General features: G+C 39.9%; 1 protein-coding gene across 5 annotated transcripts in view; it reads left to right on the forward strand.

The window, feature by feature from the left end:
* Positions 1-20,223, forward strand: part of LOC138029988 (uncharacterized) — a 46,755-nt gene extending 26,532 nt beyond the window's left edge. For 3 of the 5 annotated variants that reach the window (XM_068877830.1, XM_068877829.1, XM_068877831.1), the window contains 5 exons: positions 4,764-5,432; positions 6,004-6,195; positions 11,218-11,271; positions 11,542-11,595; positions 17,928-20,223. In XM_068877830.1, coding sequence (XP_068733931.1) covers positions 4,764-5,432; positions 6,004-6,195; positions 11,218-11,271; positions 11,542-11,595; positions 17,928-18,415 — 1,457 coding nt within the window. In that variant the 3' untranslated portion in view covers positions 18,416-20,223. The remainder of the gene's footprint in view (positions 1-4,763; positions 5,433-6,003; positions 6,196-11,217; positions 11,272-11,541; positions 11,596-17,927) is intronic. The other 2 variants (XM_068877832.1, XM_068877833.1) reach the window with 2 other exon arrangements.
* Positions 20,224-22,500: the final 2,277 nt, after the last annotated feature.

Below are 22,500 nucleotides of genomic sequence, written 5' to 3' on the forward strand. Positions count from 1 at the left end.
TGGGATGAATAATAAAATATTTGGACAGAGAGTGGCCTGGGATGAATATTAAAACATTTAATTATAAATTATCATGGTAAGTTTGCATGATCTGCTTGTGTGGTCAAGTGGATAAGAGAGTGGACAACAGATCCAGAGTTCAAGTTCAAGTTCGGGTGAGTAAAAAAGAAAGTCTTGAGTATACTGTGTAAAGTCTGTCATAGAGGGATTGGGCATAAGGGTATGCAAGGAGGCGGGCCACCTGCAAAATAAGGGGGGATAGAACTGTGAAAGAAAGGGGGGTGGATAGAGGTGATGGGGAAGATGAGGGAGGGGTAGGAAAGTAGAAGAAAAGAAAGAAATAACATATTCTTTTTTAGACCCCTTAAAAACTACACCCCAAAAAAAGGAAAATCCCTTTTTTAGACAGTTGATAAAAATAAACCAGTACAATTAAAATTGTACCAGTTCAATATATTTTGTACCAGTTCAATATATTCTGTACCAGTTCAGAAAAAATTGTACCAAAGGAACAAATTGTACTACAACATATACATAACTTTATTTCGATTCGGATTTTTTTTAGAGTAGCAAAGAAATATGCTAGTATCTCCGAATGTAATCTAAAATAACAATGCAAATTACACAGTAACTATGATATTAAATTACAATAGCTTAGATTATAATAGTATGATAAAACTAAAAGAATGTACAATGAGATAAGATATAATAAAAACTAAAATATATATGACTTGATATTGTTCCTAAAATAGTTACGCTGGGCGCGGTTCTAAGTTTATGAGTTAAGATATTCCAGTATTTAGTAGCAGTGAATTTAAATGAGTTTTTGCCATAGTTTGTAGTGTTCACACGAGGTTGGTACAACTTATTTATACCTCTAAGCCCTTGGGTATTGCGTCTCGGAATAAGTAAAGATGTGATATACGCAGGTGTTAAAGCATGAAGTGCTTTATAGACCATTATAAGCATGTCTTGTATTCTTCTTGTTTGTAAAGTTGTCATATTCAAATTGTTTTCGTATGTGTTGTTATTGTCATCAAAAATAAGACGTAGAGCCTGCTTGTATTGCAATTCTAATTTTCACGCGTTTCCGGCTCTGCAAAAGTGCCATACATTACTACAATATAGAAAATATGGCATGGTGAAAGCTTTATACAACCTAGTTTTAGTATTACTTAATAACCTTAAGCTGGTTGTTAACACGATCATAGATGTCAGAAACATGTTTACTAAACGTTAATTTGCTGTCTAAGTTAACCCCTAATAAGTTAATTTGATCTTTTTTCTTAATTTCAATATCACCTACATGTACTTTAAAATTGTATTAATTTTATGGCTAGTTTCTCCAAGGATCATTACTTGAAATTTTTCAGGATTAGCTTGCAATCCGTTTATCTTGTACCAGTGAACTGCATTGTCAAGTTCATTTTGCACTTTAAGATGGAGTGTTGCCAGGTCCTCATGTGCACGCTGGTGCAAGTCCATGGATAACTTTGTAGGTAATAGATAGGATCTTAAACTCGATGCGGTATTTGATACGTAGCCTCAGTGGAATCTTTTTAAAATTGGTGAAATGTGATCAAAACGACTTACAATGTATCTTACAAATGAGCCTGGCGGCAGTGTTTTGAACTCGCTGGGGTGTCTGCAGTTCAGTAGCAGGCAGGCCTTAAAGAGTTCTGTTACAGTAGCCAGAGTGAGTCCAAACGGAAAGTAACAAAGGCATTAACTGAAGTTAGTATTATTGAAACTGAGAAACTTCCTGATTCTTCTGATACATGTAAATTATTACGTAGATGAAAGAAGGCAGATTTGCATGTCTTGTTAATTTGAGTATCCATTTTGAGATGGTTATCCAGCAAACATCTTAAAATAACTGGAATGAGCGACGAATGGGAAAGTCATACACAATGCAAAATGAGAAAGCAAGACAACACCACTCATCCATTTGATTTCCTTCATTTGGTCAGATGTTAACACTTCTTGTTTCTTACTATTCATTTGGTCATTTTATCCTATATCTGCGCTTCTATAATCCAGATCAAGCACATTGAAATAAAGCATTGCCACTAAACCGTACAACATCAGTGGTTATTCATTACGTTATTTAAGACTAACAAACTTCATCCCTTGCAGAATGTTACATTTTTAAAAAACAGTGGCCACAATTTGCCATAGAAATTGACCTTGCGTTTCCTTTCGTATCTGTTTTGACTGGTACACCGACGTGTCCGCCATGATCAAACCGTCTACTCACAACGCCCTTTTCATATTCAGTATTGATTTGTAATCTCACCGCTTCAACATCACTTCCCTGCAAAACTTGAAGCTGCTCCAATTGTAAACGGTCATTCCTTTACCTGTGCCCTGGTCTCGCATACAGCTATACTTAACAGCGGGGGCAGCTGCAGTGTCAACTATTCCTAATTTTTGCTGCTGCAGTAAGTGAGCCTGAAGCAAACGAACAAGGCAGCTTTCTAATCGGATGAAGAACACATTTTTCTTGAAAGGCAGGGGATGGTGGTCAAAGGTGAAAGGAATTGTGGTTATGTGTTAATGCAGAAGTGAAGATGTGCTGTAAGATAGATAGATAGTTTTATTAAAATTACCCTTGCAGCCCGAGGGCTGAATTACGGTAATTTTTACAAATGTACAACGTTAATTAATTGTAACTATAAATTATAAAATGATAAATTAAGAAAGTTATTTGATAAGAATTTAACAGTACTAAAGCTATTATTATGTAAACACTAAATTACAATTAAGATACAGCTAAAATTTTTCAAAATCATATCATTTAATATATATGAGTTGCAAAAGGGCATGTTATCGGAAATGGCTTACAATAAAACTGTCTCTGAAACGAATTGGTTTTAAAACGCGGGCCTTGGAACTTGCGATTTTTCCGTGTACGCAAAGTGCCAGTGTAAGGTGGCGGAAGGAGTGAATGAAGCTTGTGATTATTGTTATTACATATGTCTTGAAACATTGAGTTACCAATCGCCTCTCTCCTGGCATACAAGGTAGGTATGCTAAAAACTTCTAAAGCTTGTCGATAAGATAACTCGTTATTGCTTATTATGCGTAGTGCTCGCTTCTGCAGGCGCTCTAACTGATCGGAGAGATATTGCGGTAGAGCGGTATGAAAGACTGAACATGCATACTCTGCAACTGGCCGTATGCAAGTGGTGTAGAAGCTCAAAAGGTCATTAGTTGGCACTTTCGCACGCTTTAATTGCCTAAGAAAGTAGAGACGCGTTGCGACTTTCTTACATATCATTTCTACGTGCACATTCCACTTCAAATCATTCGATATCATAACACCTAGTAATTTAGCAGATGGAACAATCTCAATGTTCGTATTATTGATAGTAATAGGCTCTAAAATAGTCTCTGACTTTGTGAATGATATTCTAAGTTCCTTGCACTTCGATTCATTCAACTGGAAACCATCAGCACGTGACTTTGTAACAAATTCATCAACGCGCGACTGCATCGAGCTGGTTCCGTTCTTTTCCACACACTCAGCGAGGGTAGTATCATCTACATACTTCCAGATGTTCGTATTTGCCACACTCAGGTCATTGATCATAATCAGAAATAACCAGGGACCGAGTTTAGTCCCCTGAGGAACACCTGCTGGTACAGAACGCCATTCAGATACACAATCACAACTCAGTTTCACCCTTTGCCTTCTATTCGTTAGGAAATCCAAGATCCAGCACATGATCGACTCCGGAATATCATACGAGGAGAGCTTTGGGGCTAGGACTTGGTGATCAATTAAGTCAAAGGCTTTGCGAAAGTCAAATAGTACCGCTCTCGTAGTAGCCCCATTTCCGTCAGTCGATTCCAACCAAGAGTGCAACATTCTAATAAGCGCATGCGTAGTAGAAGATTTAGGTACAGCCCCAAATTGTTGGGGGTCAATCCGCTCCAGCACAGCAGGTTTAACGTAAGATCTTGTTATACAGAAGATGCTAGCAGAGGTCTCTTTTCTTTTGTTCTCTCTGGGCTGACGCAAGGCAAAAAGAGAAGAGACCTCTGCTAGCAGGGAATTAAAACAGAAGCTTGCAGCTTGCCCTGGTTTTAGTCTTCTAGTTAATTTTCACTTCTTTGATGCTTCTTTTATCCATTTTATAAACTTCATCGCAGCTTCGTGAAATACAAATAGGAAAAGCTTCCAGACTGAACTACTGTGATGAATGGTCAAGATTCCGTTAAATATGAGTATTCTGATTGAAAAATAGGCATATGGTGTCTACCAAAGGAACTCACATGTTGTATACATGTAGCATGATGGTCTCCCATCCAGACACCAACCCTGCCCAACAGGAATTATTTACCTTGTTTCATTACCTCAGGAACAACGCATAGTTATTTTTACCACAACTTACCTTTTCAAATCAAACATATTGCACTTATGATTTGGAGTCTACTCGAGGGCAAAGTATATAGTTTCAATCAGCCACATGAATCATAGTACTTGGTGCTTATTAAAATCATCTCAAGCAGTACATACTCTCATCCTCAAACTACCATTTTCTTTCTCTTCTTGAGTGGGGACCAGATGGGAGTCCAGTTTGGGGATCCACGTTTTGTACTGTCCCTGCTCAAGACCTATTAAAATCTCCCTTCAATTCCACACACAAACCATCATTAAATTACTGCAAACATAAGTGAACATCTCCCTTCCCCTCCCCTACTATTTAGCTAAACTAGTCAAGACAATAAATGATTTTGCTTCGTTTTTTAAATCTTAGTTGGAAAGAAAAGGAAACTTTGTTTGGCCGTTCCGGAAGACTGTTATGGCATGCCCCCACAGCTCAGTGTCAAGCTCCCAAAACTGAATGATCTTCCAAACACCAGCAAGCCCTGGAGATGTGCTGACCTGCCGATTGATGTTTTGCTGCTGACTGTGGAGGATTGTGAGTTCTTGAGTTGTTTCTCATTTCTGGATCAACCTTTCAAAAGTTACGACAAAGAAGTTGGCCCGATCTATTTTGGATACACTGGTAATGCTGGTGATCAAAAGAAGCTTAAAGTTGCATTAATGAAATGTTCCAAAGGTGCCGCAGTCCCAGGGGGATCATTAACAGCGGTAAAGAATGCCGTCAGGACATTGAGGCCTAAGGCTGTGTTTTCAGTGGGAACTTGCAGTGGTTTAAGCTCAGATAAAATCAAACTAGGAGATGTAGTTGTATCTTCCAAGTTGACAACACCAGCTGGATTCAAAACTCCTGTGAGTCGACATCTTGGCAATCTTGTTAGGGATGCACATTGTGGGTGGATCGCTCCTTTGGAAAATCGAGATGAATTGGAAGTCAAAGTACACTGTGATGGTGATATTTTGAGCCAGGCAGTGAAGTGTGGATGGGATGACCTTCATTTTCAATATCCAGAAGCAATCGCTGTTGAGACAGAAGGGGAAGGTAATACATTTAGTTTTAACAATGAATGGAATTAAACCCTTAACCAATTTGTATTAGACAAATCTGGGAAAATCCTAAAGTTATTAAATTCTGTTACTTCATTTTTTGTGAATGAAACTTTAAGCTTTCCAAGGAAATACTAAGCTAAGCGATGTGTTCGCTGAACTTTTTTTTCACGTAAGAAAGGTGTATAAAAGACTTGTAACCAAAATTATTTTAGGGCATCAATAAGACAGCTTCCATTGAAATTGATTATCTCCAAGGTTGATTTACGTTCATTTCACTGTGTTGGGGTAATCAAGACGTAATACTGTGTTGATAGAATGGAAGAAATTGTCACTTTGTCTGAGGAACATTTGAATCTAAAAAACTTGGTTGTAACATATGAGGAGAATAGAATGGCTGTGAAGTGCAAGTTAATTGTCACAACCATCTTTTAAAAAACTTAAAGCCAGAAAGAATAATACTTAGTTAACTTGAAGCTGCTGTTTCAATGATTGACTTGGAGATGTGACTCAACAGAGTGTTGCTTGAAGACCTTTCCCTAAAAATGTCTTTCATCCATCTTCAGGTGTTTTTGCTGCAGCCTATGATGAAAAAGTTGAGTGGGTGTTAGTAAAAGGTGTAGCAAGTTTTGTTAATCAAACCCAGCTGTCACGTGGATGTGAGTGGATGTCTTTTGCAAGCACTATGGCAGCCTCTGTTGTGGCAAATATGCTCAATGATCCTGTTGTTTTCCAAGAATGGCCGCACTGTAACCAAGGTAAACTTCATCATTGGAAAATCTGGCTGTTTAATTAATGCATTTGTACATTAATTGTGTAACTACCAATAATAATAATAATAATAATAATAATAAAATCTTGAAACACTTCTCACACCATTTTCGCCCCCCTCCCTTCTTCAATGTTGTTTTAGCCAGTCAAACGGTAAAATATCATCTCAACACTGTCCAGGGGAAAGGGGTGTTTCAAGGATTTTTGGCGAGGATTATAGATTTTTAAGCGGAAGGCTAAGGGCATCAACCCTGATAGAGAACGACCCTCAGAAAACAGTGAACACAGTGTCAGAGTGCCTTACCCAGCACTGTTTCTGGGAAATTGCAGCGAGAACCGGGTTATAATCCAAATACTGCAAGAAGAGAATTGGAAAACTGGTTGAACAAGATTGTCTTTGAATGCTATCTCATGGGCCTGACACCAGTTAAAAGAGGCTCTCGGAAATGCATGCTTGCCTTTTGAGAACAACTTGGTGAGTTTGAGGTAATGGATGGCTGTTTGAAGTGGAAATGGACTAAATTTAAAACAAAATAACAGAACCTATTCTATCCCACATGCGAGAGAACTCTGAGCCAGAGCACCAGAGATGCGTGGCATTTGTAACGAGTGACTCATTGAATCAGAATGATGAAAAATGCCTAACTAAGGACACTAAGTAATGTTAACTAAGGAGAGCTCTGTTGGTTGGTCCAAGGTGCACAGCTGACAGATGAGGAGGTTGGAAGAAGAGATAAGCGATAAAGAAAAAAGAAGAATTCTAGCATTAGCAACCTCTACATCCCTTTAAACCATTGACTCCCACAGGATGAGACGAAATTCCAAGCATCAGCTTTCGGGCAAGCTGTAATTTCATCTTACTAGCCCAAGTCTCTGAGGAGCTCGCCCGTTTGAATTGAACGCAAATTGTGTGGCATTCTGCACGTGCTCAAAAAATTGTTAAATTTTGAAGATCGCTTATTGAAAATAACCAACAACAACTAAAAACCTACTTTATTCAAGTACCATTACACGGGCTACAAAGTTAAGAAATTTGTCGCAGTATTCTGAATAACAAGGGCCCATAAACTACTGAAACATTTATCAATAAAGACAAGGATATCGTTCTAAAATCAGGAACAACCCCAAAGAGTTATTCAATGTTATCAGACAGCTAGTTCACAAGATAGCAATATTTCATTGTGATGTAGGTTTGTCATTTGACATAAGAAGGGACTTTTGCCAACTCGCTAGTGCTTTTGTGCCTCGAAGCTTTATTTCTCATACAAGTCTTCTGCAATGATCTTCTTAAAGAATTGCCCTAGCGACAACTGGAAGTTTTGCTCGGTCAAAACAAAAATGACCAGACCTGATTGTCGCCATATTGGCTTTGGCTAGCTAAAAAGATGATTGACAAGGATGAGTTCGGGCCCTTAAAAAGAAAAGATTTTTGTTCTTTCACTTTCTCTCTCAAACAGTCTGTTAATTAAAACACTCATGTCAGAAGTTTGCTTCTGGTAAAAAGCAACAAACAACGCTTGTGTTCAATTGATGCTTGCCTATGGGGCAACCTATGATAGGAAAGTGCTAGCCCAAAACTATTTTTCCACTAGCCCTGGGCTATCGGACAGCCTTTTTGTTGTGGTCTTAATCCTAGATTCTTGACTACAGTGGAAGATGAGACATTCGTACTCCCTACACTTAGCGAGTCAATGTTAACTTTTGACAGCTGCTGCCTCAGGACCTAAGGACACTCTGAAGCGCTGTAAAACACAGTTTGGCCGATCATAAAGAAGAGAATTACAATGGTCAATCCTTGAAGTAATAATAGCATGAATCTGGGTCTTGCATGTATCATAGGACAACAATTTGCGAATCTTGAAAATATTGCGGAGATGAAAAAAGAATACTTGCATACGGCTGTGACATGCAGTACCATCGCCAGAGAATTGTTGAAAGTAACCCCAATATTTTTAGCACTAGTTGAACAGTCAACCTTATCAGAAACAATGATAAGGCTATCTAGAAGAGTACATGGGGGATAGGAGGACAAAAATACCAGAATTTGTGGCTTCGTACGGTTTAGCTTTAGTTTGTTTGCTAAGATCCATAGGTTAATACCCCTAATGCAGTCTTCAACTGTAGATTTACATGCTAATAAATCCTCTTGTGATGCTGTTTCCAAAGGCAAAATTTATCGTCAGCCTACAAATGATGAGATAGATCATGAGATTTTGCAATGTCACCCAAAGGGGATGTATGCAATGAATAAAGCAAAGGACCAACCACTGAACCCTGAGGAACTCCGTAAGGAAAGTCATGGACATCAGAGGAAACATCTTGGATTCTAACAAATTGTATGGGGTCAGACAAATACGAACGCAGCGAATTCAGTACCTTGTCACAAATACCAAATCTGGGAGATAGTCTTGAGTGCAGAAGAAGATGATCTACTGTATCAAAAGCAGCTGACAAGTCCAGTAGAGTCAAAATGACAGACTTCCGAACATGTTTGGTGATTGATGTAGCTATCCCTGCTGAAAGAAACACATCTTTCGAATTGGTGGGAAGCTCGTTAAATCAGTGTGATCAGAGTCTTATCAAAAAGGGCTTGGAAGTATGTGTCTAAAGAATCCCTGGAAACATTAACATCGAGGATGTACAGAAGATCAGTTTACGAGGAAAACGTTGTTGACAATGAGGTGATGATGATGATGCACTTGGTAGACAAGCAAAATGTCTCTTTTAGGTGTAAAATATGTGGAGAAATTGATTAGACTATCAGCCACATTGATTTGCTGGAAATGTTGTAGAAATCTGGGGTGTGACAGGCATTATTATTATTATTATTATTATTATTATTATTATTATTATTATTATTATTATTATTGTTATTGTTCTTGTTGTTGTTTATGTCACACGCCATTGATAGATATAGGTGGACTTGTTGCCCCAGAGCATCAAGCTATAGCTTATAAAAAGCTCATTACAGCTACGTCATGTGTTGAAGTTTGTGTCGCTGAAATTCACGTTTGGATGTCTCGTAACTATTTGAAACTGAATGATGAACTAACATTTCTAATATTATTGTGGGCGAAGAGGGTATAACCCCAACTGCTTCATGTCGTAATATTGGTGTTTTGTTAGATGACACCCTCACCTGTGAGACTCATATCACTTCTGTCTGGAAGACTTCATTTGGGCACTTGAGGAACATCTGGAGGATTTGCACTTACCTGGACAAATAATCATGGAAAATTCTGATCCATGCCTTTATTACAAACAAACTGGACTATTGTAACTCTCTCTTAACTAGTCTTCCTAAATACCTAATTAAGCATCTCCAATGATGAATCAGTGCAAAATGCAGCTGCACATCTGGTTAGTGGGTCAAATACCAGAAAAAGATCAATTATAGTAGTAGAAACAATTTTCATGGTAGAAACAATTTTCATGTTAAAGTGCTAAAATTGTGGGTAAGACTTTGAAGTATTTCCGTGTCAATGTTAATAGTGAGTTTATGTTCTATGAACAGTGGATGATGAAGACTTCTCAAGACTCGACTTTGGATTTTTTTTGATTTCTTTCAAATAAATTTTTTTCCAAAATTTGAGCTGCTAAATTCAGGGTGCGGCTTATTTGCGGGTTTTTACGGTATATATATATTAAATAATCCTTAAAAGCCATATTGTGTGTACGCTTCTCTCATCTATCTAGTACCTTCAGCGCTCTGTCGTGCCTTGAGAGATACTTGCTCGGGGCCAGCGCACTACATCCTGACAAGATATGGGCCATACTCTGTGGGACCTTGCCACATAATCTGCACCTCACCTCACCTTCCATGCTTGTGTGGGTCTTCTGACTCGTGTATACTTGCATTGGTAAGAGCTGCTCGCTTACATGTAGCTGAATTTGACACTACCACCTGATTGTAATCGGACAAGGGGCTTGTCCAGATCACTGACAATTGTCTGAGATACTCTTTTGCTGCACATTCCAGGACCAACTTATCCTGCATAACACTCTCAAGTACTCCCAAGAACTTGTGCTGCTCAGCAGCATCAAGACAGGGTATTCTAGTCGACTCATCAACTTTCCCCCATGAGACACCACTCACTTGTATCCCCCTTTTCACATGGGCCACCGCACACTCCTTTGGGTTCCACTGAAGCCCCACATCCTCCATAGACGACTTGACTATCTTCATAACTCATTCGAGCTTACCGTACTCTCCGATGCAGCGAAGATCCTGAGATCATCAATATACAAGAGACCAGTAACCTGGCTGTTTATGGGCTGGGTTCAAGCATACGGTGAACAGCCTTGGGCACAATGCATCCTCCTGTGGCAACCCTTTGTTGACCTTAATCCTCTCGGAGGTCTCTCTCCCTTGCCTTGTGATCGCCACCACCTTTTCCAACTCTTGCACTGTTTGGCAATGACTTTACACAGCCATATGGGAAACCTGTGTAACGTCATCACCCCATTCAGCCAACTATGATCGTATCAGAATCGTATGCTTTTTTTCATCAATCCAGGCCACACTAATATTCCGCCTCCTCCTGTGTGACAATCCAGCACAACTTCTCTTCTTCTTTTTTATCAGAAAAAAATTTGAATTTTTGATTCAGTCTTTTATTTAAAATTCTTGCGAGCACCACTATCTCAAAGATTGTGATGTGCAACAGTTGCCTTATGGTTCTGATACAAAGTGCTTTTGTATAATAACCTTAGGGCAACTATAAAATGTCACAATTATTCAAGATGGCTAGGAAATTTTAACAACAGAGGCGATACTGAAATATATTGATTTTTACATACAACTTCTTTTATAATGTTTAGGAAAATTTGATTGTATAGACATCATTTCCTGTGGTTTAATATTATTTTTTGTTGGAGTGGAAATTCCCTTTAAGCTATTGAGACCATTATTCCTACTGAGTTACTAAGAGGTGCTGGCTTTGCTCGCTTTACTTTTCTTGTTTCTATCTTATATTTCCCAATTACTTTATCTTTTTTCAATACTAAAGAGATGATGAAGACAAATGATGTGCGCACTCAGTACAAACTAAACGAGATCCAGGGTAGGTTGAGAAGAGTCTTAAGCTCTGCTTGTGAATAAAAGTGTGTAGGCTTTGTATTTTGGCTGGTAAAAGACACAAACTTGTATGTTAAAAGCAAAGGCAAGAAGTAACCCACTTCCTTTATTGCCTGTTTTGTTTTCCTAAGGATCAGCCGAGCAGTGTAACGCAGAACAAGGCATTACAAAAGTCTAGTTACTGAGAGTTGCTGGCTTTGTTGGCTATACTTTCCTTTTCATTTTCCTTGTTTCTTTTATTTTGTCAATATTAAAGAGACACTGAAGACACATGGAGTGCCCACTCAGGACAAGCTAAAAGAGATCCAGGGTAGGTTGAGAAGAGTCTTGAGCTGTTCTTGTGAATGAAAGGGTGTAAGCTTTGAATTGTAGCTTTTTTTAGCCGGTAAAAGACATAAACTTGTATGTTACAAGGGAAGACAAGAGGTAACCTACTTCTTTATTGCCTTTTTGTTTTGCTAAGAATCACTCGAGCAGTGTAAAGGTGAAGAAGGCATTATGAAGGTCGAGTTACTTAGAGTTGCTGGCTTTGTTTGTTATACTTTCCCAAGGCTGCTGCTGGAGAACATTTCTCCGGAGCCCTTCGGGCTTCCGACATTAAAAGTTAGTAGCCCGAGTATTTTTTCAAGAGCCCAGAATTAATTAATTAAAAGTGAGATTAAAAGTGAGGATGAATCACCTTGTGATAAGTTGGGCGCCCGTTCAGGCTACTCGTTCAGAAATTTGGTTGCCCGCACTCGCAAGTAAGGTGCCCCAGGCGGCGAGGTATCCATTAGGCAGTAGCCTTGCTTTCCTTGTTTCTGGCTTCATGAAGGCAAGGGTTAGATGGCGCAAACAAGGGAGGAAAAGTAAAGACCCTCTTGCCTGGGCCGCATATAAATCCCTCAGGCAACAAGTTACATTGAACTGTATGAGGCGTGACACCTGCCAGTTCAGATGGAAATTATACTACATAGTACTCTATAACAAATAAATTAACTGCATGGTTACACCTACTTTTTGAGCTGGTGGCTGTTGCTTCTTCTTTCTCATCAGGTTTTGCCCTTTTCCAAGGCCTATTGAGATATGGAATAACATTTTCAAATGAGACTTAAAAGTAATGCTTATTATAATATCATAGAAGCTGTTACATTATGTGAGTTTTATGCGAACAAAAAATCCAACAGCATTCTATGCTGGGGGGTCAAGTCAGTGAAATGCAAGGAGAAAACTTGAAAAAATTCAGCACCCCAGATGAAAATTATTGCTTTTTGATTAGTCCAAAACAATAATATTGTTCTGGACTATTATTTTTGAGAGGAATTTTTTCTCAAGGTTTGTAAAATTATTGCAAACTGGATGATTGATTAGTTATTTAAAGACAAACCTTAACCATACTTGTTATTTGATCCTGCTGTTTCTTTCTCACTGATGTTTATTCGTATGGAAAGCCACAGCCTACTTATGTAATCTTCATTCTTTTGGTCTTGAAGTTTTGTCTTGATGTTTTGGAGTTTTGTCATAGTATAGACCTTATTCATAAATGGCGGTCTATTTATAATTCTTTAGTCCAAGTGCAAATTAACCTATCAAGCCTCATTTTAGAGCAAGAATTCTTTTCAATGCACTGTATGGTATCCAGACTTGGTAGGATAACTTGCACTTGGACAAAAGAATTGTAAATTGACCACCATTTATGAATAAGGTCTATACTGTACAAACTTTCATGGTCCCGCCTAATAGCGTTTCCATAACGAAGACTTAGTATCCAATGTTCAAGTGCCCGTAGGAATGTTTCTTTTCACACAAATCAAGAAAGTCTCACTCTGTTCTTACAAATTCAGGCAGGTGGGTGGTCTCACGAGTCTGCCTGAGCGAGTCCTCACTTCCTTTTATAGTGGTGGACTGAGATGATTCCTCATTTTTGAAGAACTTTGCTGCACCTGACTTTGGCTTGTTGACTGCTGACACTGTACTTTGGGACTGGATTTGTGGACTTCAGGCCATTTGTCAGACGTAACGGCTGAGCAGGAGATGCGATGTGATCGCTAGAATCTGAGTGTCCTGTTTGGCTACCAGTGTACTGGGTCATACAGGTTTTCACATCAGCAGGCGGAGCAGCAGCCAATCGGATCTGCACTCGATTTCTGCGTATTTTCCCATGAGAGGTAACCACAGTGTAGGACCTTGGAGAGGACACTTTGTCTACAATTGCATGGGGCCAGGCTGAATGCTTGTGCTGAGGATTGGTTTTCCTGGCTGAATTGCACCATGGACGCCTCCCAAATTTCTGTCAGTAATGTTTTGCTCTGGTACGGCGCACCTCAATCCCAGTATTGATGGTTCCAGAATGCACGACAGTAGGCTGCAGAAGGGAAGGCATCATCGGAAGGATACCCCTTGTGTGGTGGGAGAGTAGCCTTTAAGCAGGAGAGTGTTCCTGTTCTTGTTGTGGTGTATTCTGGTGGTCCAGTAGCGCCATATGAATGTCTTTGTTCTTTTGATACATCCTCTTTACTGTTTTAACTGCAGCTTCTGCTTTACCATTTCCTTGCAGCCAATATGAGGAGGAGGTCACGTGTTCAAACCAATACTCAGAAACAAATTGCTTGTACTCGGTGCTGATAAACTGGGGCCCATTATCGATGACGACGCAATCAGGTACCCCGAAGCTTGCAAAGTGTGCTTTCGTGAGCTCTACTACTGTTGATGTGAGCGTATTGGGTAGATTGTCCATCTCTATCTAGTCGCTGTAGTGGCATGTAGTGATTAAGTGCCATTTCCATTCCCACGTTAGGATATCTTGGCTAATTAATGACCATGGTCGTTCTGGAATATCATGGCTAAGCATGGGCTCTTTAGGGGCTTGACTAACTTACTGGGCACATACAGGGCATGAAATGCACTTGTTCTTGATATCAGAGGTCACACTGGGCGAGAAGAGGGACACCTTGGCTCTTAGAATGCACGAACCTGCTCCAAAGTGTGTTATGGGAATTTTGTCTAGCATAGCTGGTCTCATCGACTTTGGGATGACTGCCTGCTGGCCTTCATACACTATGCCATCTGCCAGAGATAATTCAATTGAAGGTGAGGTAGTGCCGCACTAAGGAATCCAATTTTCGTTTGTCAGTTGGCCAACTAGTCATCATGAGGAAGGACAGCCTCTGCAGTTCTGGGTCTATTGCGGTTTGCTCACGTAGATTTTCCAGAGTAACATTGGAGATCCCAGAATTGTCCCATGCCATAGTTTCCAATTCCACTCTAAATATGTGTTCTCAAGAGAGATTGGCTGCAGAGAGCTGAGGATGAGGAGCCCTTGAAAGAGTGTCGGCTATGACTTGATGTGCTCCTTTCTTGTAGTTCACAACAAATGATTATCGTTGGAGCCTCATGTGCATGGCTTGCAGATGCTGTGCTGCTTTGTAAAGGGGTTTCTTAAAAATTGTTTCAAGGGGTTGATGGTCTGTTTCAACCGTGATATCTGCATGAGCAATGAGGTTTTTGGACTCTACAAAAGCATCAGTCCACTTGAAGGGGACGTCTTTATGGGTCAAGTCTCTTAAGGGTCTCACTACATCACTCAGTTTGGGACAGAATCTTGCCAGGAAGTTAAGCATACCCAAGTAGGGCTGGACAGCGTGTTCGTCTGAGGCTTTGGGCATTTCTGTGATTGCTTCGACCATTGAGGGTGATGGGCTGACTCCGTCTGGGCTGGGCTGGGCTGGAACTCCATGAACATCACCTTTTGGGTTTTAAAAATCCACTTGGGCGGATTCAGCTTGAGCTTTACTTTGCGCATATGTACCAAGAAATGATACAGATTTTCATCATGATCCTTCTCAGCCTGCTCATGTGTTTCTCAACACCCATAAATGAGGACGTCATCTGCAATGTTGCAGACCCCTTTCAGTCCTGCAAGGGCTTCTTGTTGTCTTGCTTGATACTCCTCAGGGCCACTTGAGACACCATACCGAAGATGCAGCGACCAAATGGGGTGTGAAAGGTAGTGGCCAAGCTGGATTCATTATCTAGAGGAATGTTGGTGAAACCAGACTTTTCGGTGAAACCAGACTTTTCGGGTATCAAATCCACCTCGTAGAGTTCAGTTCCATAATCCTCACAATCCTCACTTAGAGTGGTATCTAGGTGGCGTGCTTGTTGTTTGGTGTTCATGACTTCGAAAGGGTTGACTAAAGGGGGGTGCTCCTATTCGACACGCCCGAGCAAAATGTCCGATTCTCCCACAGCCTTTTCTAGAGCATTGTTTGTTTGAAGCTGGGCATATTAAGCGAGGGTGTTTGGGCCCAGCACAATACTGACAAATATCAAATTTGCCCTGGCGACTGGATTGACCTTGTCCTAATTCTTTCTCTGATTTGCTTTGACTAAAATGACCTTGCTCCTGCATAGTTTACTTGTTCAGTGGGATCTTTGGCTTGCTGCATGACTGCTTTTGCCTTTTCACATTGTTCGAAGTTCTCAGTATCTGCACCACTGTCTTAAATGGGGTGATTTCTTTAGTTGCTTTATCCCTGTGACCCTTATCCAGTAGTTTTGACATAAGTCTCTTGTTGTTGATTCCTGATGTGAATTTGGCTCTAAGCAGCTGGTCCTCGCAATTAGCACAATAATCTAGCCTCCTACCTTGTTCTTTAACTCTTCCTTCCCAGGCCGTGACTGATTCATGAGGTTCTTGTTTCATTTGGGCAAATTTGGTTCTCTCCGTCAGTACTCCTTCATTCGCCGTGAAATGTTCCTTCAAATGTTTGAGAATAATCTCTGGTGCCTTCCTCCTCTCACAGCTGAAAGCCTTGCACGAGGTTTTCGTGTTCTTCGTTGCCAGCTATGGCGGAGCGAAAAGCTGCCATAGCCTTACAGCCACACTGACCCGGTCGGTGGTGGTGCCCCTCCTTCTTCCTTAAGAGGTGGCAACAGCTCGCTATTGTACCATCCATTGCGCTCACAACAATCTTTGAAGAACTGAATGAACTTTTCACAGTTCCGTCGCGGAACTCCCGAAGTCGAGAATTTCGGTAGTGTGACTGCTGCGACTCCGTGTCCCGACGAGGACGCCATGACAAGTTTTTCTCAATTTTATGTGTTCAGGGAACAGTGACCAAACAGTTAATCCCACTTTTCTGACACTAAGTTAAAAGCACACGAAGTCTAACCACACAAGATGGATGCCGTGTTTATTATACACACCCCAAAGCATGCTGGGGCTTAACAACGCGGGGGGTATGATGTAACAGTTGTGTTGTATTTCCATCACGATGTGTTGAGGTCTTCGTTTGGCATGCTGTGTTTATAATCACATAGAGGGACAAACTCAATGTCATAAAAGAACCACACCACACGAAATGTAAACACAGCAGGTCAAAAGAAGACCTCAACACATCATGATGGAAACAAACACGTAACGATCAAACCTTATTACATCATGATGGAAACACAACACGTAATCATATTTAACAAACCTCACCACATAATGACAAAAACACACCACAAGACAAAACTTCAAGACCAAAAGAATGGAGATCACATAAGAAAGTTATAGCTTTCCATAATTCTTTCCTGTTCTCCACTGTATTCTACTACTTCATTTCATCATTACCCCTAAAACAACCCAAATCCTGACCATCTTCATTGAATTAATGAGATAAGTAGATCGATAATGCATCTTGCTTGGCGGGAAATTATCTCGCCTTTATGACCGGAAATTCTCGTCAGATGACGTAAATACCGCAGTTAATCACATTGCTGGAAGTGACAGTTGTAACTGCAAACAATCGTTTTGCATTTCACCGTGCAGCTGACGTCTATGCTTGTTACGAACCAGGTTTTTCGGAGACTACCGGTACTGGCTCAGATTCGAAGTCGGCATTCGCACAACCCAAATTTTCTTGTCACTTGTAGGCCAGTGTGCAGCAAGACTTGCAAACTCTTTTCAAGTTTTGAATCTCATATTCCCGCAACCATCCTGAACTTGTTAAGGAAACGGATGAGGGAAAAGAGAGAGAAATTCTTTCTCATGATGATTCGGATGGCACATTTGCTCAGTTCAGAAGGAGAAAGCGACGCAGAGAATGACACGAGAGATACAGCTTCGAATGTCTTCGAAACGTTGCTATATTCATACTTAAACTAGAGGGTGTAACAAATTGAGCCAGACTGCAGTGAGAACTACAAATGCACAAGCCCTGAGGACAGTTTGTTCGGCCCAAGTATATATCATAGTTGTGAATAGGTATTTATCTGCTGGAATGTCCTTAAACAATACTGGCAATGTTTAGTAACTTCTCATGGATTTCAGTTACTCACAAGGCTACTTTAATAATGTTTGTTTTTTCTGTGGTGGGTACTGACAGGATCTATTTTCATATTACATTTACATTACATATTATATTTACAAAAACCACTATTAAGTGTTTGGATTAATCTGTGAACGGGCAGTTACTATTAAAATTGGTGTAAAAGTAAACTTTCAACTGCGTAATTTTATCCTCGATAATACCCACTAACTTTTATCCTTCAAAAAGAGTAAAAATACCCAAAAGCTAGAGTCATTTTAGAAGATCATTTTAGTGTAATAGTTTACAAACTGAGAAGGTGTAATTTTACATCCTAAGGTTCGTAACATAATTACACTTTACTTTTTAGTGCCTCAGTTCTCTGGGAGACGTTCGACAAGACTTTCCACCTCAACTGCCCCAAAGAATGTGGGTGCGAAAGGAGCATCAAGGAAAAGGGGGGCTACATGTACATCGGAGGCTATAAATGACACCACAGTTGTCAAAAGAAAAGCAGCAAAGCCAAGCATTCCTGTTCCAGCTGCACCTTTAGTACTGAAGGTTATCGCCCGTGGAATTCGAAAATGTGCTGGTTGCGGCAAACCCATCTCAAAAGTCATACCTGGCTATGACGCTGAACAGGACCGTACGATGTGTTTTGGCAGATTCGAAACTTACACCTATTGGAATAAAGCTGAGGGATCATCCAAGGTAGCAAAATCTATGCGACACTATCATATGAATCCTGTTTGCACAGACATAGAGGATAGAGCTGTGAACATCAATGTTGGCGTCAGTAAACCAGACGACAACCTTCGCGCACTGCTTAAGAAAAGATTTAACTACAATTTACCTTAAAGGCTGGGTGGCTCTAAAAAAAGTCAAGGACATTCCGACATAGACATAGGTTAATTTTGGTCACCCGGCTAAGGGCCTGTTTATATGAGGCGAGCCAGCCCGTTGGCCCGCTCTGCCTAGATCTCGGCAAATTCCTATTTTCATTGGTAAATCTAGGTTCGTTCAGCGAGCTGGCCCCTTGGCGATATTCCGGCAAACGGGTCTGAAAAATTCTCATGTAAACGGGCCAGCCCGGTGTGCCGGTATGAAAAATTTTCATGACGCTTGGGTTGCCTTGAAAACGCAGCCAGATTTGCATGATCACAGGATTATTTTTCCATGTTTAATTTTATTTTAAAATGCCATTCCGTACTTGCTAGAGCTAAAATGAACCGTCATTTCGAACTAAAACAAGAAAATTCACGAGTTCTACCTTGCGTGACTTTGACGGTTACAAGGCACGTAAACGAATTCCTGAAATTCATCCGGGTAAACCAGGCTGGAGTCGTCCATATAAACACTCCAGCCCTTTTACCGGGCTGGCTCGCCTTATATAAACAGTCCCTATGAGTTTCTCAATGTTTCGTGTAAAATGAATGTACTCAAAGTGTTCCTATTTCAAATTTAAGTTTTATATTCCTTTCCCAATTCGTAAAAGCCTATTTTTGTAGAATCATTTCGTCATGTGCCTCCCATTAAAACAAACGACGTAATTAGTCCGGCTGCAGGCTCAAACAAAAGCTATCTCTCACTCAAGAATCTTGGCAAGAGTAAAGTCGTGTTTTTGTTACTGGAAGGAGTTTCTTTTTTCCATTGGTCGCCCTTATGCCGTTCAAAGTAGTGACTGTAGAGACTGCAGTTTGGCTGGGCCTGCAGTAACAGTAAATTAATCCTAAAAAGATATGCTCAGTTCACGTTTGATTCGTAGTTCCCGTTGAAATTGTGCACCTTTTAAAGAAAATCCCTTGGGAATGCAGGACGCCTCTTTTGACACTCGACCAAGGCACTGGTTTTAAGTATCATCAACAGGACACTCCTTATTGAGTCAAACCAAACCACAATACTTCAACGCTCTCAACAAGTCACTTTTGGGGTTCCCTAAAATCATTCTACGCATGAAATTGTTATGAAGAGCTGACTTACATGCCCGGCACGACTTTCTGTCCTTTTTTTCATGCTGGGCATGAATTTGAAGCACATGCACAATCCCAATCCCCTTCTTAAAAGTGACCCGCGGGATTACGAGAGGCTCCTTCCGGCTAAGTCTCCCAGGCATGACGCCATTTTTTCATGCTATCGGTGTTCTTTCTTTGACGCATAAATTCTTGCGTGTTTTTTCGTGCCCGCTTAATATACAACGTACCACGTGGAAAGTGGTAGATACATTGCCTTTCGATTTTCACCGGGCATGAAGGAATAAATTGGAAATTGAACACTTCTTTTCTTTCCGAAATTGACTATGTCAATCAAATTCGATCGGTAATTAAAAATGTGCGCGACGATTACAAGCACGATAATGTGAAGCTTGCCCTGCTGTGGGAGGTAATTACTCATGCGCAGTAAGCGCATGAGGTATAAAATGCCCTCCGTTTCTTGTTTTCCGTGTCACATTAGTGCATGGAAATTTATGCTCTCATACATTTACATGACTGTAACTTTACGTGGGGCGGGGGTAGGGTATTATTCAAAACAACTAATAGCTGCTGAAAAATGTATTGTTGAGTCAGAGAAATTAATAGAAAGAATTGAAAAGAAGTATTAGAGTCTTAAAATGTATGTATGCTTGGAATATCAGTCCATTTTGCATGACAAAATAAACAGTGCGTGTTTGAAGAAATCAACCATCCCTCTCATGTTTCAAGCCCTTAAGTAGACTTGCCACAAATCCAGGGAGAAAATGTTTTGGCGGTCACCTCAGCTCCTAGTGATCATTGAGAACCTTAGAGCAGCTTTGAGCGAAACTGAGAATACCTGAGAAAAACTGATCCGACTTTTAGGAATCTGAACTGTTTTTGGAACTACTGTTATTGTCAGTATGGGCATGCGACGAAGTCAAAATGGGGAATTCTTTCGACAATACAGACTAGTCGTTGATATGCATTCTGTTTATTTGGTGGCAAAGGAATTTAGACGATGCTTCAAGGGGAAATTCTGGTTTTCGTTCTTACTTTTGTTTTACTTAGAGGCCATTTATTTGCCAGTATTAAAAAGTTGGTTCACATTTATGAAATGTAACAACTTATCATCTGTGGCTTTACAAAGATCTAGTTGTATCGCTTTTACATTCCTGAGTTAATTCGACTCGTAAATGACGTACAAACAACCCAGGTCCAGGAATTGTTGATCCAACTAAAACTATTGCCGCACCATACATTCAAGGTAATGTTGAAGTATTTGGTACGGCAAATGCAGGCACACAACGTGTGGCAGTCTCTGTCGGCACTTATTTAAAATTTCAGGAATCCAATAACCTCTTCAGCTGACTTGGCTCAAATTATAAACATTGGGAATAATATGTATTCAGCTTTGTCACAATCATGCAAACAGGGACTCCTATTTTTGACAGATTTGCCTTTTATGGTTATAACTTAAGCTACATTAATTATCAGTTGACACACAGTGATAGCAAGAGAAAATGAGGGGACAGAGAGGGAGGCTCCCGGTCCAGCCCTTGGGATATGTCATGTCCACGAAAGTTATTTTTAGACGAGCGGAAGTCTTCCGAGACGTCCGCATGCAGGCCAACTTCGGTCCGATGTTTGAAAGAAAATAAATATTCATCAGCCTTCCACGTGCGCCGTCATTTTCTCTTTTCACTAAGAACCTGAGAGCGAGGCAAGACTGCATGCGGACGTCTCGGAAGACAGACTTCCGCTAGAACAAAGACTTCCGCTCGTCTAAAAATAACTTTCGTGAACATAACATATCCCGGCCAACGCCATGAGCCTCCCTCTCTGTCCCCTCATTTTCTCTTGGTGATAGTTAATAGTGGTTTGCTAAATAGTGCACTTCCTATAATTTCAGACTTTCCTTAATTATATCAATGTTAGCTGCCTTTGATTCTTTGCTCATGGATAATTATCATGCATATATTTTAACACTTGAACTTTACACAGTAGCAATATACTATTTGCCTAATGGGAGGTGTAAAATTAATTTTTTACTCTCATGGCAGAGATTTATTAGGTATGGGACCCATTTGCAACATGTACTTCAATTGAAATAGATTCATTAATGAATTTGGTACAACATTTTCAGAATATATGTGCACAAACATCTGTTACTTATGAGATTAAAATGTGTTAACATTATTAAAATGTAAAGCAACAGTGGAAGCATTGTTAATTCATTATAAGTTCGAAAACAAAATTTTAGACCCTAGGAGCACTTAAAGGATGTTTATCTTTGTTCTTGCAAAGAATGTTCCGCTGTGCCATTTTATTCTATTTGTTTTTCCACCTCAAACGTATTGTAACTATTGCACCTCTCAAACAGTTGATAGTATCATTGAGAATGGAAGAGCATTTTATCAGAAATGTTACTCCAGCAAAATATGTTTTGAGTTTTGATTTTCTAAAGATATTAGACGTAGGCCGCTGGCCATGTAAAAGTTATTCATAGAGCAAGATGTCAGGGAAATTTATCTTGTAATGTGGTTCCCAGTAAACAACAGCTTAAAACTGGCATTTTGGATAATAAGGAAAGCAGCACAGGCTGATGTGAAGATTTCTAGCTACTGCATTAGTTGTGTTTTTCAGTGGTATGCAAAGCAAAAGATGAGTTACCACGTTTTGTGTACAATTAATGGTTCTGAACCAAAAAATGTAACAAAAGTATTTTCAAATGTAGATTCTGTTATTGATCTCTTTTGTTCTATTATTCAAAGTAAATTTAATTGTTTTGAAACAAACTATGAGGTTGCATTTCTTAGATGTTTATGTGAATTATCAAATATAGAAAGGAAACTAATAAGAAAGCATAAATCTACTTCAGAAATTGCAGCAAACTGGAAGAAAGAGGAGAGAAATTTACAGCCCAATGGACCCAGAGAAAAAAAAGAACTTCCTTCAAATTGTTTTGAAAAGTACAGGTCTATGGACCCATCG

This window comes from Montipora capricornis, chromosome 13, assembly GCF_036669925.1.
Source record: "Montipora capricornis isolate CH-2021 chromosome 13, ASM3666992v2, whole genome shotgun sequence".
In the NCBI taxonomy this organism is placed as follows: Eukaryota; Metazoa; Cnidaria; class Anthozoa; order Scleractinia; family Acroporidae; genus Montipora; species Montipora capricornis.